This window comes from Hirundo rustica, chromosome 2 (assembly GCF_015227805.2).
Source record: "Hirundo rustica isolate bHirRus1 chromosome 2, bHirRus1.pri.v3, whole genome shotgun sequence".
In the NCBI taxonomy this organism is placed as follows: Eukaryota; Metazoa; Chordata; class Aves; order Passeriformes; family Hirundinidae; genus Hirundo; species Hirundo rustica.
This window is the reverse complement of record NC_053451.1, coordinates 101,009,585-101,026,863: the sequence shown is the minus strand read 5'-3', so window position 1 is coordinate 101,026,863 and position 17,279 is coordinate 101,009,585. Positions and strand designations below refer to the sequence as shown.

Genomic DNA, 17,279 nt, shown 5'->3' with positions numbered 1-17,279 from the left:
CCGCGGCAGCCCTGAGGCCGAGCGACGCGTGTCCCTCCGGAGGAGGACGGGCCCGGCGGGCGGAGCCCAGCGCGGCTGCCCGGGCGGCAGCGGCCGCGGGGGGGGCGCTGTGCCCCCTGCCCCTCGGGCCGGGCCGGGCCGGGCCGGGCCCCTGGGGCGGCGCTGGCGGGGCCGCCCCGCCCCTCCCGCCCCTCCCGCCCCTCGCTCCCGCCGCTCCCGCCCCTCGCTCCCGCCGCTCCCGCCGCTCCCGCCGCTCCCGCCGCAGGCTAGCCGACCCGAGCCGAGCCGAGCCCGCCAGTGCGAGAGCTGCGGCCGCTGTCCTCCGCCCGCCCGCTCACCCGGCACAGCACAGCCCGGCACGGCGCGGCGAGCCCCCGCCCCGCGCCCCCCGCCCCCCGCGAGCCAGCCATGGGTAAGCGAGCGCGGCTGCGGCAGAGCCCGCGCCCCGGGGCCGCCGGGGAGCCGCGGCTGCGGGGAGGGTGGGAGCGGGGGCAGGTGCGGGGCAGCCCCGGCGGGCGCCTGTTGAGCGCCCCGGCGGCGCAGGAGGGGGAGCGGCCGCCCCTCCGCCCTCCTCGCTCGGCGCCGCTGCCTCAGGAACTCCGCGCGGGCAGCGGGAGCGGGCGCAGGGACAGGGACAGCCGGTCCGGTGGGACAACGGGACCTTGCTCGCCGGCCGCAGAGCGCTCCCCTCCTCTGAAAGTAAATCATTGATGCGGACCGTGATGATAATAATAATCATGCAGAATGCGGGATCTGTAGTTTCGGAGGCGGTTGTACGCAGCCGGCCCGGAGCCTCTTCATCCCGCGGTCCATCCCTCAGAAGAGGAGGCGCGCTCGGGGGGCAGGGGCGGCCCCGGGTCTCTCCGCGGGTCTCGGTGCCGCCGCCCGGCGCTGGGGACTGACTGGCTCGGTCTCGCCCGGCTTCCCCTCGGTGCGGCGGAGCGGGGGGACCGCGCAGCCCCTCTTCGGCACACCCGCGTCCCCAGAGGTGCGGGACAGGTTTTGCCGGGGTGGGAAGTTTGGTCGGGATAGGGGGGTTAGCCTCGGGACACAGGGAGGAGAGTGGAGGTGCCTCCGGGGATGGGCAGTGCTGAGTACTCCCGTGTGCCAGGCGTGGTGCATTTAGGTGTGAGCATTAGGGAATCCTGCGGGCCATTGGGATAACGTGATGCGCTGTTCCTCTGCAGCGATGGAGGGAGCTGGGTGTGGGTGGAAAGTGGCGACTTCTGTTCCCAAACTTACGGGGAGGGTAGCGCTTGCGTGAGTGTATTAACAGGACCAGAAATGGGGCCCTAGGGAGGGAAAGGTTCGTAGCGCACACGGCTCCGTCGGCAGTCAGCACTCACCTTCAGCATTCCCATCCTTTCAGCGTGGGACTTGTAGTACGTGGGCTGCTTCCCGCGACCTCTCTTTCAACCAACAGCACATCCAAATTAATTAAGCAGTAATGAAAGTTAGGAGGTTTGGAAAAAGAAAAGATAGAAAAATACAGCTGTATCTTTGGTCTGGTTTGCCACTGGCGTTTTATTGCTTAGAGGTTGCAACTGCTAAATCAGAGCTATCAGTGCGTGCCCGAGTGTTAATATGCGCATACTGATGCTGGCACTGTCTCTGGTTTTAATTAAGAAAAAAAAAAATTAATTACTCAGCCAAAGCTAAAGGAAGCTGACAGAATTCCTATGGTTGCTACTTTGTTAAATTAATTCGCATCACCTAATTCCCTAATTTCTAAATGCTTATTAACTGGTTTGTTCCCTAGCTTAGTGAAGATCAGACTCTTCTAGTTTTAATGTCTTTTTACTAAGCTTTTTATAAGTTTTCTATACCCCTTTTAGTGCACAGTAAAGTACTGATTCCTGTAGCCTCAGCAGCTCTGATGGTTGAAACAAACCAACCAGCTGTATTAGGAACATCAAAAAGCTTAATTTTTGTGTCCATAATCTGATACTCATTTTTTAGACTATTCTTTTCCTGTGTGAACTTTTGATATTAAATTGCAAAGTGTGCAGCCTCTCCTCTTGTCTATATCTTACTATCTTCCTCTTAACTTACACTTTTACTGGCATGGGTTGATGTCCAATAAGTCTTGGAATGGGGAGGAAAGAGGGATAGAAACAAAAGAATGTTTTTATTGTCTTATTAAGAGAAGAGTATTGATTTCCATGTAAAATTGTTCTTAAATGTCTTTGCTGCTAAGTGTATGAAATCGGTTTTCCTTCAGTGAGTTAAGCTGCTAGCTGTTTGAAATCAAAACGCTGTTTTAAATCTTCATGGGGGATTCACCTTAAGGAGAAGCCCATCTTTATTTCAGTCCTAAAATCTTAGAAAAGCACTAAAGTTAGTTTTGCACATTGTGGGTCTGCGACAGTGTGTCAAATGTACGGTTCATGCCCATGTAGCATGTGTTGTCCTGAATGTAGCAGCTGGGAAAAGGGGAGTGAAGACAAGAAAACTTTTCTTGAACATTTTGCTCATAATGATGATAACAACACAAATTTCCAAGGTCTACCGAGTTCTTTGCTTAGAAGCATTGTTGGATGACCAGGCTGTGCCTGAGTTAATGGCAGTTTGGTCAGTCAGGAGAGGGGTCTTGGAGCAGAAATTTCATATGAAGTACTTCAAAAAGAAGTCACAAAAAGAAGCCTTTGTCAGCTGGCGATCCAGTCCCCCATGAATACAACGTTTTGTTTCTGTCATTGCATAACTGTTGCCTTGGCATTAGGTAGACTGAGGCTGATGTGATTGTCTCACCCGGCCTTGTGTGGAGCCCTAGGGCTGTTATTGAGCTTCCTGATCTGATGGCAGGGATGCGTTGGACTGCTTCTCATTAAGACAGCTTGAGCTGTCCTTGCTCACACAAAACTTTTGTGTAGGACTGGCTTATCCAGGCTGGTTTTTGTTTTCCTTTTTGGAGGCTGAGAGCCCTCTGCAGCCATTGTTGTTCTTTGGGCTTTTGGCTCTACCAGCACTTCTGAAACTTGGGCATCCTGTTTTCAACACCAGATAGGGTTTGCGCTGGCTGGCTGGAGGGTCTTCAGTAATGACCAGTGCATTGCTTTGTGCATCTCCTGGGAGAAGTCTCACCCATGAGCATCTTACATCGTGGTACACACTCTGTAAAACATAGTGTTTCACTTAGAAGGTGGGGCCGGGGGCCGTTATTTTACAAAATGATCAAAATAACCAAAAAAGTTTTGGTTCCTAGAAGTTTGAAAAGCATGGTACAACATAATTTCTTGGGAACTGCATGTTTTCATAATTTTATGCTTTTTCTTCTTTGTACTCTCCAAACTGTTGCTTTTTACTTAAAAAAAAAAAAAAAAAAAAAAAAAAGTGGTTGGAGCAGTATGGCTACATATATTATATTTGGGTTGGTTGGCTTTTTTGAAAAGAGATATGGAGGAGAACACTATCTGCAAACAGAAGATGAAGTGATGCCTGTCTTTATGTGGGTTCTTGTCCCATTTCTCTGAAGCCCCAGTGCAGGAACTGCTGCCTTGTGGAGCCTAAAGGCCCAGGAACTCCCAAAGGTATCATACTGGGGCCATCTCCTGTACTTCACATGTTCTCCAGCACATCCAGCTCTGTAAACTTCCATCAGCTGTCTTCTGTGTCCCTGTAGTTCCTCCCTGCATCCCAGAGTGGACCATCCCTTTCTTGTAGGCATTATCTTCAGGAGTTCCAGCTTAGGGACTGTTGCCACCCAGAAGAGTGATCCTTGCTTTTACATGAAATGTGTCTGAAGTAGGTTCAAATATTCACTAAACCAGGCTTCCTTCTTATAAACAGCTGGGGTCACATCCTGAAAGAGAATCAGTCTTCTTTCTTTTTATTCAGCTATACACTTCATTCAGGTAGGAGCTGAAATCTTTTGTGTCTAACATTAATAATAAAATCTGATTAGCTTTGGTCATTAAGGGTGGCTGGATTTCAGTTGCCAAGTGGTGTAGTCCATATTTTCTTAAATCATACACCTCTTAAACATATTAAACTTTTTTTTTTTTTGAAAAAAGAAAATGATATTAAATTTATCTTATCATAAAACCTGTGAAATACAAAATTTTATACTGCTGGCCTTCTTCTATATCCTCAGCATCTGTTTGTGCTGGTAAAAGGTACTTAATTGGCCTTCTCACTGTAATTCTTCTTGTCTGAGAATGAGGTGGAGGAGAAAATGTGCATTTCAGATATTCCTAGTATCTTAAAGAATTTGTGTTTTCACTATATTTACAGGTTCTTCCTCATTCTCTCTTTTTACGTGTGTGGTTGTGTAATACAGGGTATCTTCCATCCTGTGCGTTAATTCTTTGTCTGATAGATCTTGAATTGTTGATTTCAGAAGAAAATACTGGATGATGGACTGCATTCCTGGGAGGTCTGAACTGTCAGTGTCTGATTGCCTGTCTTTTTCAGAGTGTTTATAGAATTTTTAAAACCAGTTGAAGTCTCAAGGTGTTTTCTAATCATAGAATATTTTGGTTTGACCTTTAAAGATTAGTTAATCCAACCCCTCTGCTATGTGCAGGGACATCTTTTCACTTGCTCAAAGCCCTGCCTAGCCTGACCTTGGACACTTCCAGGGAAGGAACATCCAGGGATTGGGCATCCACAAATTCTCTGAACAATATTTAGTAATATCTAAGGTCCTTATTCTAAAAAAAAATAAGTCCAGTATCCATTTCAGGGTAAGGTGAAAAAAATTTGAAACCAAACCCAGTGAAGCACACTTCCTGGTGTCTCTTTTTCCCCTCATACAGCGGTATCATGTCAGAGTGGCGCACATTTTCATTAGCAAGGATTTTCCGTATTCTGAGATACACAGCTGTTGAAGCCAGATGCAAAATAACTCCTCTTATTGTATTTCCACTGATAGTTTTTGGATAGAGTTGTGTTGTCTTTTCAGAAGTGGGAGAGCATTGTATCCAGTGAAATTTCACTGAAGGAGAGCATTCCCTGAGGGAACTGCTGTGTGTCCTTGTGTTGCCTCACTCCCCACAGTGGCTGCTCTTCCCATTGATGGATTTCTCTTCTGTTTGACCTCTCCCATGGGCACCCCAGCTGTGTGTGCCCTTTGCCTTTCCTCAGACATGCACACACCTGTCCCCATGAGTGCCTGCCCTGCACCTGCCCAGGCAGCACAGCACCCTGCTCCTCTGTGCAGCTCCTCACACCATTCCCGCTGAGGTCACCTGCCCTCCTCGAGCCCACCTGTAAAAAATTCCATCTCTTCATGGCCCCACAGTGTTAATGTTCTGGAAGATGATGAAGCACGTGGTATCTCGCTGGGGTTCCAGTCTGGTGAGGTGTGTGGTGAGACATTCGGGAGGTCATTTTCCAGGGTTTGCTTAAGCACACTGCTGGCTGCATTGGTTTGAGAGAAATCAAGATTCTTTCTGTTCTTCTGCCTGGTTCCTTAAAGTCCATTAATGTACAAATGCCTCTGGGTTTGCATTTGCATTGGTGTGGGAAAATGTAAGGAAAGATAGTTTAGTTTCCATGTGGGACATCAGAGATGGTTGTATTGAAGGCATGGGTTCTGTCTGAGCCTGCAAGCCTCTCTCTGTACCAGTGCAGAATCCTGTGTGGGGAGCGTTACTGGGTCAATACCCAAAGTGGCCAAAGGGCAAAACAGAGCCCATCACATCCATCTCATAAGTTGGCTTCTTCCAGGTCTTGTGCAAAGTAGCCTGTGGCCCAAAGGGAGCAAACTTGGCTTGACAGTACCCCGAGAGGAGTCCATGTCCCCTGATCCCTTCCCAGCCTTTGTTCTGCAGGCAGGCATGAACCCGAGACAGCTTTGGTGCAGGGAAGGCTATGCCAGTCAAAATCCTGCCACCCCTCCCCTGTAAACACAGGGGTGTCAGTGGAGATGTCACCATCTAGTGTGACAAATAGGTAGCATCCTATGCACCACTTAGTTCTTAGCTGTTTATTGCTTTCTCTTGCTGCTCTGGCTTGGTGTGTTGGCAGTCTTCCTCTCCATAATTATTTATCTCTTGGGGTTTAGGCTCAAAAGCTTGCATGGGGAGTTGTGGCTTGGGAAATATTTATAAGCAACGTGAACAACTGTGAGAATTCAACATCTTTTGTTCTCCCTGGTTTTGGAGCTCTGTGACTAGCAACAAATTTCAAAATGTGAATGGAGCTTATGTCTCATTGTTCCATTAACAGAAGGATGTGCCAGCCACAGAGCTATCGATAGGTACAAACCTCAGTGCCCTTCTCTGCATCGCTTTTGGGCGTGTTTGTTTTATGCTTTGACAGCTGTGTGCATGTCACACTTGGAAATTTTAGCCTAAAGTTATATGTACAGAAAAGGGCTTTCAGAAATGTGTTTGTACTTTAATGTTTGGGGGTTTATTGTTGTTGTTGTCTTTTTGCCTGGGGGGAGATGTTGAAAAGGACTGTGGTTCAGAGATAGCTGGGACCTGGATCATGAGCAAGACTGGACTCCTTGAACTGATTTGAAGTATCCAATGTAAGATACAGCCTTCATAATTTTGTTTGTTTGTTTGTTTGTTTTTAATGTCTGTGAAGTGCGTAGAGCAATCATTGCATAGTGAAGCCTAAAGCTCTTGCCTTAGAATACACTCCTTCAATGGGAATGGAAATACAAGAATTGCCCTGGTGTAAACCATACATAAATCAGAGTTGGATTGCACTGAAGGCAAAAACTTGTGCAGGAAGGAGTAAGGAAGCAGCTGGCTTGCCTTCCAGGTGCTGGTTTGTGGATAAACAGACAGAAAGGACACCTTATGTTAAGAATGCAGCTGGTCAGGAGATCCAAACCCAGAGTAAATGATGGGAGTTCAGCCAGAGGAGGATTATGTTTTGAGTGGTGCGCTGGTTTTCTCTATATTGGAAACATATACTTGGGCTTATTGGTTGTTTTGCTGAGCTGGAGCAGTGGAGCCTGCCACTGATGGCTAACTGGGGAGGAATCTGACTCCCTCATGCTGCCAGCAAGGCACATCTAATGGGGACTCTCCAGTGTCTGGGCTTACCCTTTAGTCTCTGTGTTTGTCAGCTTGCGCGCTAACAAATTCATTGAGGCTTCTCAGCCCTGATGCCGAGTGTGTATCAGTGAAGCTGCTGTGTGCAGGTGAGCACTGTTTGCCTGCAGTCACCTGCTGATGCCCTTTGGGAGCCCACTTGGGCATGTGGCTGCTCTTGGGTCTTAGCTATCTCTTCAAGAGAGATTTCACACCTTTTTTTTTTTTTTTTTTTTTTTTAATTCTGTGGGTTTATTTGTGTTTTCTGATTGGACACAAATGTTTCATGGCGTAAGACTGTGCTTTAATCAACTTAAGACTTCTTTTTAAAATTTCTTAAGTTCAAGATTCTGCAAATTTCTGTAAGGATTTTCTGGAATGGAATCCTTGGTACACACCTTGCCAACAAACACCAGGCAGCTCTGAACTAGTGCAGAGCACTGGCTGGGTCTTCAGTACTTTTTTGTAAATTCTTTACTAAAGTAGTTCTAATTTTCTTGTGCTCTCTGTTTTCTGCATCTTATATTTGTAGTTTTCTTTGTTTTATTTTTTCTGAAGGAATGACTTTTGGAAGCTTTTAAGTGATTGCTACTTGTGTCTAAACTTAGGCTTTTGTTACCAAAACTGTGTTGACATAAATGTCATGCACTTTCCCAAACAAAAGCATAAAATGAGTTTTTCTATTTGTTAAGCACATGGCTGAAAATAAGTTTGCCACATGGAACTTCCCTTGTGGGAAATTAAATGCTTTTCTTGAGCTGTTTAGGCGTGCATTAAAAAAAAAAAAAAAAAGTTATGAGGAAGTAGAGATGTCTAGTGGGAGTATTTGGAGTTCTTTTGGTGCAAGCACAGGGATCTGCTCCAGCACATCTGTCAAGAACCCACGACTTGCAAGGTGTGAAAACAAGAACACTTTATGTAACATCTGCTCACGCTCTGTGATGGGCACAGGTACAAAAACCTTGAAATCTCTGAGTTATTTGTCATGCCATGTCAAGGGAATGTAACAGAATCCAGTACATTGTGTGTTACTGCCTGCTCTCCAGCCAGTGAAGTTATTAGGTACTAAAGCTGATAACAGTTACATTGAGCCAAAGTTTTGCATAAGCGAATGCGAGGAATGCAATGCAGAGGGGGCTTTGTTATGTATGACTGATGTAGCCTGTGTTAGTAATTATTTCCCTCATGCAATGTATACCTTCACTTCCCCCACAGACATTTCCCCCATACTATGCTGAAATTGAAATGGTGATTTCTCGTGCTTGGTAATTGTATGATGAAAATCCCCCAATTCAGATTATGTCTGGAGACTTAAAGAAATAATGATGTGGAATGAAAAATAGCCAGTTAAGTAATTTTTGCTGGGTTTAGCCTGCATTTTTTTGTTTCTCCCTTTAAATTATTTTGAAACAGTTTGAAAATACCTGTTTTTCTCCTCAAACTTTATCTATGAGAAGCATAAAATAGGTACTTAATCTTTAACCTTCTCCTGAATTTCTTTGATGTTTTTCATGTTATCTGCCACCAATATGCTTGCAACACCATGCTTGAGAAATTGTTGTAATCTACCACATACTAAATTCCTCTTATTCCTCAGTAGAAACCTCAGGAAAGTCAAAAACAAACAAACAAACAAAAAACAACAAACACCACAAGGAAGGAGTAAAAGAACTCTTGAAAATGCTGATATAAAGTAACAGTGGCAGACTGAAGGTAGGTATTCAAGGAGTGGGTGGAACTGAAACAAAACACAAATGAGGTAGCAGCGCGAGTCAAAACTCAATTGGCTTCATCCTTAAACAGTCTGCAGATTTCATTAAAGTTATTTTATTTTCCTGTAAAACTTTTATTTCTGGGTATTTTTGTTTCCTATGGCTGTCATCATAAAATCTGCTGAACATTTTCCCATTACCATCAGCTTTCCAGCTTGTCCAGGATGGTCTAGGCTCTTTCTATTATCCTCGCAGAGAGGACAAGCTGGATATCATGGTCAAACCTTGTCCTTCCCTCCCTCTAGGCTGTTTTCCACTAGGTTTTGTGGGCAGGGGATGTGTGTGGGTAGATAGTTCCTTGCCCCTGCTTATTCCTGTTGGCATTTGATCCTGCACCGAAGACTTTCTCAGTGAAGTGACGTCCAGGAGCGCTTGCTGGTTTTGCACATGTGCAAATCACACATGGTAGATGAGCACAGCTGTGACTGTGGCTTGTACTTCCAAGTAAGTGATGTACCTCTAATCCTAGAGACAGAAAACCAGAGAGATTTTAAAAGAAACAGCATTAAAATAAACAGAAAGTCTGGAGACACTTTCTCAGAGCAAAATTAAGTGCTTTACTGGAGGGAGGTTGGAATCTTAGATTTCTATTTCCACAGTAACAAAAAGGCATGGCACATGTGGAATATTAATTGTTGTTGCCAAGGCTAATGGAACTGTCCCAGCTGCTGTTAAAACCTGACATATAACTCTGTTAATTACTGCACACCGGGTCTTCCATTCCTATAAGAAAGTGCAAAGAAAAAGGTTCAGGGAAATGCTAGGGTAGTCACAGTCAGCAATAGTTACTTCTCACCCTTACAAAAACACATTTAGTTGATAAAAATACCATATTTCATGTTTGATTAGTTGATCTTAGATGGTATTTTTTTGGCTGTAGAGATACCTGTAAAATTGTAGGATGGTTATCTACTTTCTGAAGATTACCTACTCTCTTAGAAAGAATGATGTTCAAAATGGTTAGAAAATTAGAAATGTTCCTTATTTGCCTCAGAGTTGTTAGGGTTTAACTGAGGGATGAGAATGGAAACAATACCTGAGCTTCTGTTGAAAAAAACCCAAAGAAACCCTACAAGTTACTTGGAAGTGTAGCATCTTTGTTTGTAAATTGTTCACCTGGCCTGCTAACTGGGCTTCCTGTGCAGGACTCCTGAGAAGAGAGGATGTCCTGGTTTTGGCCAGGACAGAGGTATTTTCTTTGCAGTAGCTGTGAGGGGGCAGAGCCTGGAGCCATGTGGGTGCGCTGGGTTGCTATTCTGTACCACCCACATCATTGACAGGGATGGAAGTAAGGGACTCCTGCTTCTGGGAGGAAAATGGGCATGGCTTTTGAGGTGGGGGGGAAGCATGGCATGTGGAGGGTGTCTGCTATTGTTTTTCACTGTCCTGGTAAGCATTTTTGCTTGTAAATCACCCTCTCTTTATACTCTTTTTTTGTTAGTGTTGTTACTGGTACTGTTCGTTTTCTTATCTCATTGCTGTTTCCAGTAACTTGTTCTTATCTCAACCCATAATCTCTGCCTTTTGTCTCCCACCAGAGTGAGGGAGGAGGGGAGTGGCTTGTCATTTTCTTTTTAGTGGGAATACTGTATTGGGGAGCGCCCTTCTTAAACCAGAACAGTGGACTTCATAAGAAGACACAGAAGGGGAAAAGCACTTCTCCAGCCAAAATGTGAGTTCCCAAAGCACTCATTCCTCTTTGCCATCATATGAATCAGGTTTACTGATTCAGAAAGTGCCATCATGCTTGTTTAAGTTCTTGTCTACTGTAATCCTTTTAAAAATACTTGATCCTTAAAACCCTTGTTTTTTAGGGAAGAGACTGGTAAGATTAGTAGGAGGGGAGCATGCCTCTTTCCTTCCATATGTGTTTGTGAGCGTGACTGCTATGCCCACTTCCCACATGGTCAGTAGTCTGTCTTCTTCTGCATGTGTGAAACATCCCTTATGTTGGCTCCTGTATCTTGTAAATAAAGTGTTTTCTATTGCCTTACTCAGAAAATATGTCAAGCTTTTTGTTACATATGCTTCATTGCTCTGACACTTGCGCTTTGCATTTGCATGTGGTTCTTAGATCTCTTTGGAGAGAGATTCATTCTCCCTATCCAAGTTTAAGCATAGGAGAAAAATTATGGCATTGTCGGATGGTTTGGATTGGAAGGTGCCTTAACGATTGTCCTGTTCCAACTCCCCTGCCATGGGCAGGGACACCTTCCACTAGATTAGAGCTCCATCCAACCTGGCATTGAGCACTTCCAGGGTGGGAGCACCCACATCTTCCTTGGGAAACCCGGTTAGAGTCTCACCACCCACACAGCAAAGAATTTCATCCTAGTATCTAATCTAAATCTGCCCTCTTTTCAGTTTAAAGCATTACCCCTTGTCCTATCACCACACTCCTTGGTAAAGGGTCCCTCTGCGTCTTTTCTGTAGGCTCCCTTCAGGTACTAGAAGGCGCTACAAGGTCTCCCCAGATATTCTTTTCTCCAAGCTGAACAACCCCAGCTCTCTCAGCCTGTCTTCACAGGAGAGGTGCTCCAGCCCTCTGCTCATCTTTGTAACCTCCTCTGGACCTGCTCCAAAAGGTTGATGTCCCTCCTGTGTTGAGGATGCAAGACCCCAGAGCAGGGTGCAGTGTTCCAGGTGAGGTATCACACTGGCAGAGTAGAGGGGCAGAATCACCTCCCTGAACCTGCTGGCCATGCTGCTTTTGATTCAGCCCAGAGTACAGTTAAATTTCTGGGCTGCAAGTGCACGCTACTGGTTCAAAGTCAGTTTTTCATCCACCAGCACCTCAGGTCATTCTTGGCAGAGCTGCTATCAATCCACTCATCGCCTGGCCTATATGTGTGGTTGAGATTGCCCTGACTCAGGTGCAGAACCTTACTCTTGGCCTTGTTAAGTTTGCCTTTGTTTGCCATTTTAACACAATTTTCTTGTGTCAGGCTAAATCACTGACATCACAGCAGTATCTCAAAATTTAATGCATCCTGAACTGTTGCATGTGTTCCCACAGACATTCAGGATAGCCAGAGGCATTTAGTTCACTCAGGGGACTTCCACATCACGAGTGGACTTGCAGCAGTAACCTGTGCTCTTCTGTGGCAGACACGGATGGAACTGTGACACTTAAAGCCATCAGACTTGGCAGCTGTTGTGTGCTTTGCTTTGTCCTGAAGGGGACAGCTGGGAAGAGCACCCTGGTGTCAGCCTGCATCTCAGGCCTTCCACAGCACTGGGGATGTACTGTGCCAGTGCTTCCTGCTAGGAGATACTGGCAATTAATTTAAAATCCTTCCCCTAGGTCATCATGACTTTAGGAAGCTTTTGCACTTACTGTCTCAGAAACTGCCTTTCTTCCTTGAGCATGACCTGCCAAGGCAGCTGTGTTTCTCTTAAGCACTGAAGTTAATGATACAAAACATGAAGCTTGAGAGGAGGAGATCAGGATTCCAGCACTTCTTAGCTGTGTACTCACTGTCAGTGTGCCTTCTGTGGGAGAATAGAATGATCAGATTTTGTGGCTGCAGGACAAAGTGTAGGCCATGGCTTGGACATCTGTGATCCTTTCTGCAAGTGCTTTTGAGGAGGGTGCTTTTATGGCCTTTCTGGGCTTAGTGTGAAAGAAGACAAGCTTTCTTTTTTCTGCTGATATCTTTTTGATGTTTGTTCTTTTATTTGTTTGTTTGTTTTATTAATGAAGTACAAAGGAAAATACTCTCTTCAGATGTAAGAGCAGCATTGCATGAAAGGGTCCTCTTTGTGTTTATGGAGGCTGCTGACACTCTTTGCTTACATCAAGCCCTGTGGAGTAGGTGGCTTCAAACCAGAGGGTAATGACAATGCCACCCCTGTATGTGCTATGGCACAAGTTCAGAGTATGGAAATCTGTGAGTGTTTTGCCCGGGCTGTGTCGCTTCTCCCCTCTCAGGGTTCATGTAGTAACCTAAATTTAACCTCTGTTCACATAATCGTAAATTGGCCGTTAACTCAGTCACACGCTGGCATGCAGACTTTTTCATCTCCAGTTTTGCTTGAGAACACCACGCTTTGGTCTCTTTTCATGAAGCTGTGTGTGGGCTTACCTGCATTTGCATGGTAGGAGTTTGCTCAAGGAAATACCTTCCCAAATGTTAGCCCCAGCAGCTGTGTTCCCCTGCAGACACATGGAGGAGGCAGGGCAGCAGTTGCCAGCAAGCGTCACCACCGTCTTTTGTTTTCCTCATAGCTATGGTGACCCTGGATGAGAGACCAGGAATGTATGCACTGGAGATGATTTAAGGAAATGTGCACCACTGCATACTAATTGATTTGGGTCACGGTACTCACAGGATAAGTGCAGCAGCTTCCTGCCTCCCAAGTGGTTCCTGTGGTTCTGATGTGAACCTCTTTGGCTTATGCCAAGAAAAAAAAAAAAACAACTGCGTAGTAATTAAAATTAACCTGACCTGCTTTAGAGGAGCCTGGTTTGAATTAGGGCGTGATTATTAACTCTAGCAGTATTTGGCTTTGCTAAAGTTTTCCCTTTGCTCCCACATTGTTCATTTCCTGCCATTCCATCAGCTCAGTAACTGGGGTGGTGTCTGTTTATATGAGACCCCTCATTTCTATGGAGGAGACCAAGGCTTGGCTAACCCAAAGCACACGCCTTGGTGGGACTCTCAGGGGGCAGAGCTCGGTGGCTGACAGCGTATCCTGCTGTCCCATCTTCAGAAAGCCAGCACTATGGGAGTAGCAAATGGGGAGTGAAAAGGTGACTTTGTGTGCATAGCTGACCTGAATGCTGTTCTGCTCATGGGTGTCTAAAATAGTTAACATAATTGGGCTGCTTGGAGTTTACTGCATTAAATCCAAGTCCTGTGAGCTTTAAGGGCATTGCCTTTTATGTGTGTGTGGGAAATTTAAGAAAAGCAAGAGTGCAACAGAGTTTTAATCTCAAACCATGGAAGCTTCATTGGTTTGAAGGCTCCAAGTCCCTTGCTTGCAGTATTTGTTCCCATGAGCTAGATGATGTGCCTATTTTTTCTTTACGTGTAGATGACACCATTTTAATTTGTCTTCAAGCCCCCTTTGTTGGCTGGGTAATAGGTGAGCAGGAGTTTTCATAAAAAAATGCAGTAACACCTTTTTGAAAAGGAGCGTTTTGCATCGGGGTGTCTTTCCGTCACGTCACAAATACAGAGTGCCAGTTTCAAGGTCTCTCATATGGTAGCTGTGCTACTTGTTTTCCAAGACATTTTTCAGACAGGAGCCTTCGGGAGCTGCTCAAGTGTTTTCCCAGATTCTTCTCTGGAATAGTGCCTGGATGCTCCTGCCTTGTTCTGCTGTGCCTTATGGTGGTGTGGTAAGGTCCCCCATGACTGTATCTCTGGTGATGGAGTGAATATTCTTCTTTTTTCACCATTTGTTTGTTTTTACAGTGTTTAAAACATTGATGTGGGAGCAAAACAAAAACCAGTAGGATTATCTTTTTGATCCAAACAAGCGGGATACTTGTATTAGAAAGGTCTTTCTCTCAAAAATAACTGAAAACTTTTTTTTTTTTCCTCTGAAAGAATTGTCTCTGCAGTGAAATGAAATCAATCTTTAGTTTGAAAACTCATACTGGACATCTCCTCTGCTTGGGAACAATTGGAAAGGAAAGCATATGTATGAGTTGTACAGAGAGGCTGTAGTTTTGGCTCTGATTTTCCTGGATTCTTCCTTTGAAGTTCTAATTCATCTTTATAAAATTGAGAAATTATAGGTCACTAAACTTAATTTTCTGCACTCCTATAAAATGATTAAGCATTGATAATATCTAAACATGGCAGTCCCTTCTCCCTTTTTTGAAGAATCACATTTTTGCAAGATACCATTAACCCCCACTAGCTCTAAGGTGTCTCATGTTCTCTAGAAAGCATCAGTTTGCTGTCTCCTTGTTTTCTGTGCAAGGATCAGTGTCCTTCAGAGAGCTGCAGTTGCAGTGTTCTTTAACACTGCAAAATCTTTGCTCTTGGTTCCTGCTTCTATCCAGCCATTGTCTGTTGTAGTCCTTGAATGCTGGGAAAAAAAAAAAAAAAATCACAAGACCTGCTATTATTTTGGAGGCTTTTGTTTGCTGTTTGTTTTCTGAGCATTTAGTGGCTGGTACTTACTTCAAATTTTCTTTCTTCCATGGTGATGAATGGAAGTCTACTTTTTTCCCCCCATTTCATAATAAAAGATGAAGATTTCTGTGTTTGCTTTAAAACTGGGACTTGAGCTGAGCACCAGATCGTGATAAACTTGGTGATGCTATTGCAAGAGGCAGTTCAAGTGTAGTGGTTCTTCTTACTTAACTCTAGTACCTTTGCTGTTGCTTTGGGAAAAAAGGGCTCAATGTGTTCCAATCTATCTGCCCCTGCTTTTTATGTTCTTCTCTTTTGTACAGGGATTACTGTTGCAGATCTATTGGAAAACACAAAGCCTAGGCAAAACCTGAGCCTCCAGAGCCTATGAAAGACCCATGCTTCAAGGAAGCATATCTGAAAGGAGATTTTGGAAACAGAACAGGGATCCATTCTTTTGGCACGTGGTATCTGTTTGCTGTCTGGAGGAGAAGTACTGTAGCATACTGCAGGGCAGTACATTTTAAATCCTGAAAATGCCCTGGGTTTCTTCTCCCAACTCTTCTACCTAGTCAAACAAGATCCTGCTATTTATTGTCTATATTTGCATGATGTCATATGTTTGATACTTCAGTGCATTCCCTCTTCAGTCACTAAAGAAGCTCCATCAGTTGTTACATCTTTGTTACAAATGTGTAGCTTAAAACCAATAAATTTGAGGGTGTGGGAATGGTGATTTTCATAGTCTGTCATTAAGGAAGTGTTGCGAAACTGATGTAAGAGTCATATTTTTTGCTCTGCACACTCTGCATTTTCCAGGCAAACTTTGCCATAACAGAGCAGTTAGGAAGCAGTGGTTAGTGGGTCAGACAGGCCCAGGGGGCTGAACTGGGGTCTGCTCAGCCAAATGTTAGTGCTTTTTAATCAACACTGAATTTTGCGTTCAGCATTCTCTTCCTTCCCCAAAGCCATAACAAAAAAAAGGGTGTTCAATTGGGTCATGCACAACATCTGTCCTTTACTAAACCAGTTAGGGAGGTACCCCAGTGAGGGAAGAGAAGCTGCCTATAGCTACTGTTACAGCCTCTCTTCACCACTGTGGCTTTGGCAGTCTGGGACAAGCAGCTGTCAATGAAAATCTGTGTGCAGTCCTCAAACCCCAGCTTGAGGAAAAGGAGAATTACTTTTTAGATTTTGTGCTGCATTTTTACAACAATTGCAAAATTCCAATAAAACTGTGTCATGAAAATTGGAAGTGCAATTAATTTACAGTGCTGTGAAATAATTGCATAGACTTCTTTTCACCCTGTTCAGCTTCCTTAGGTGTTAGGCTGCTTCACACTAAGGAATTGTTTTGTCAAATATCTCTGTTGCCACCTGTTCAGTCTGTAATGTAATTAATGTGATGGCAGGAATGACAGAGGTTTTGGCCTCTCTAGTCTAGATGATTTATATATTCACCATGACAGACTATGTGTTAATTGGGCTATCCTGATAAGTTTCACTTTGCTTTGGTACAAGTCTTTTTTGACAAAAGGCCCCATGGAGGCAAATTTAAATTTTACAAAGTCCATTGCAATAAAAAAGCCTCGGAGAACATACTGTGCAGGCATCTTTGATTTGAAGTTCAGCTGAACTTCTCTCAATTAATGGGAGTTTATTAAATTCATCACCCAAAGCAGGCTGAGTCTGTGCTCTATTTTAAGAATCAAGATTTACTGGATACTTACTGGTGGCTGCTGCAAAGGAATGTATAAGAAAAAACTGGCAATTTTTTTTTTTTTAAGTTCTGAAGTAATTCACTTTTCCATGAAAAGAAATATGATGGCTGTGCTTTGAAGGGACTCACGAGGATGACTGAAGTCCAGCTCCTGGCCCTGCACATGACAGCCCCCGGAGTCACACCATGTATGTGAGAGTGTCTTCCAATCACTTAAACTCTCTCAAGGCTTGGTGCTGTGACCACTTCCCTGGGGAGCCTGTTCCAGTGCCCAACCACCCTTTGGGTGAGAAACCTTTTCCTAATGTCCTCTCTAAACTTTGCCTGACACAACTTAGTGCTCTTCCCTCAGGTTCTATCACCAGTCACCAGGGAGAAGAGGTCACAGTCCCGATGCTTTCCTTCATGAGGAAGCTGTAGACTGCTGTTGCTTTACTGTTGCAAAGAACAGGAAAGTTAATTTGCTTTTGCCTTGTTTTGGGTGAAGAGCTTAAAAATAAAAGCAGTAATTATTTTTAGTTTCTACAGAATATTATGGCAGTGGTTGACTTTCCTCTGAAACTTCCAAAGCCAAATAGTTTTAAATGTAATGAGGATTGCTTTGAAGTGGACAACTCCTCTCTGGAAAAGCCTGGACCAGCAGTCTTCTCATAATGCTCAGTGTTGGCCTCGCCTTTCCCATTATATGGCAAGCTGCAGAGAGGTG

At 44.6% G+C, this 17,279-nt stretch overlaps 1 protein-coding gene across 2 annotated transcripts in view; it reads left to right on the top strand.

Moving 5' to 3' along the window:
• Nucleotides 1-328: 328 nt before the first annotated feature.
• Nucleotides 329-17,279, top strand: part of GPM6B (glycoprotein M6B) — a 106,942-nt gene continuing 89,991 nt past the window's right edge. The window contains exon 1 of one of the 2 annotated variants that reach the window (XM_058419536.1): nt 329-412. In XM_058419536.1, the coding sequence (XP_058275519.1) occupies nt 409-412 (4 nt within the window). In that variant the 5' untranslated portion in view covers nt 329-408. Of the gene's footprint in view, nt 413-15,190; nt 15,314-17,279 lie in introns of those variants that run through there. The other variant, XM_040056581.2, reaches the window with a different exon arrangement.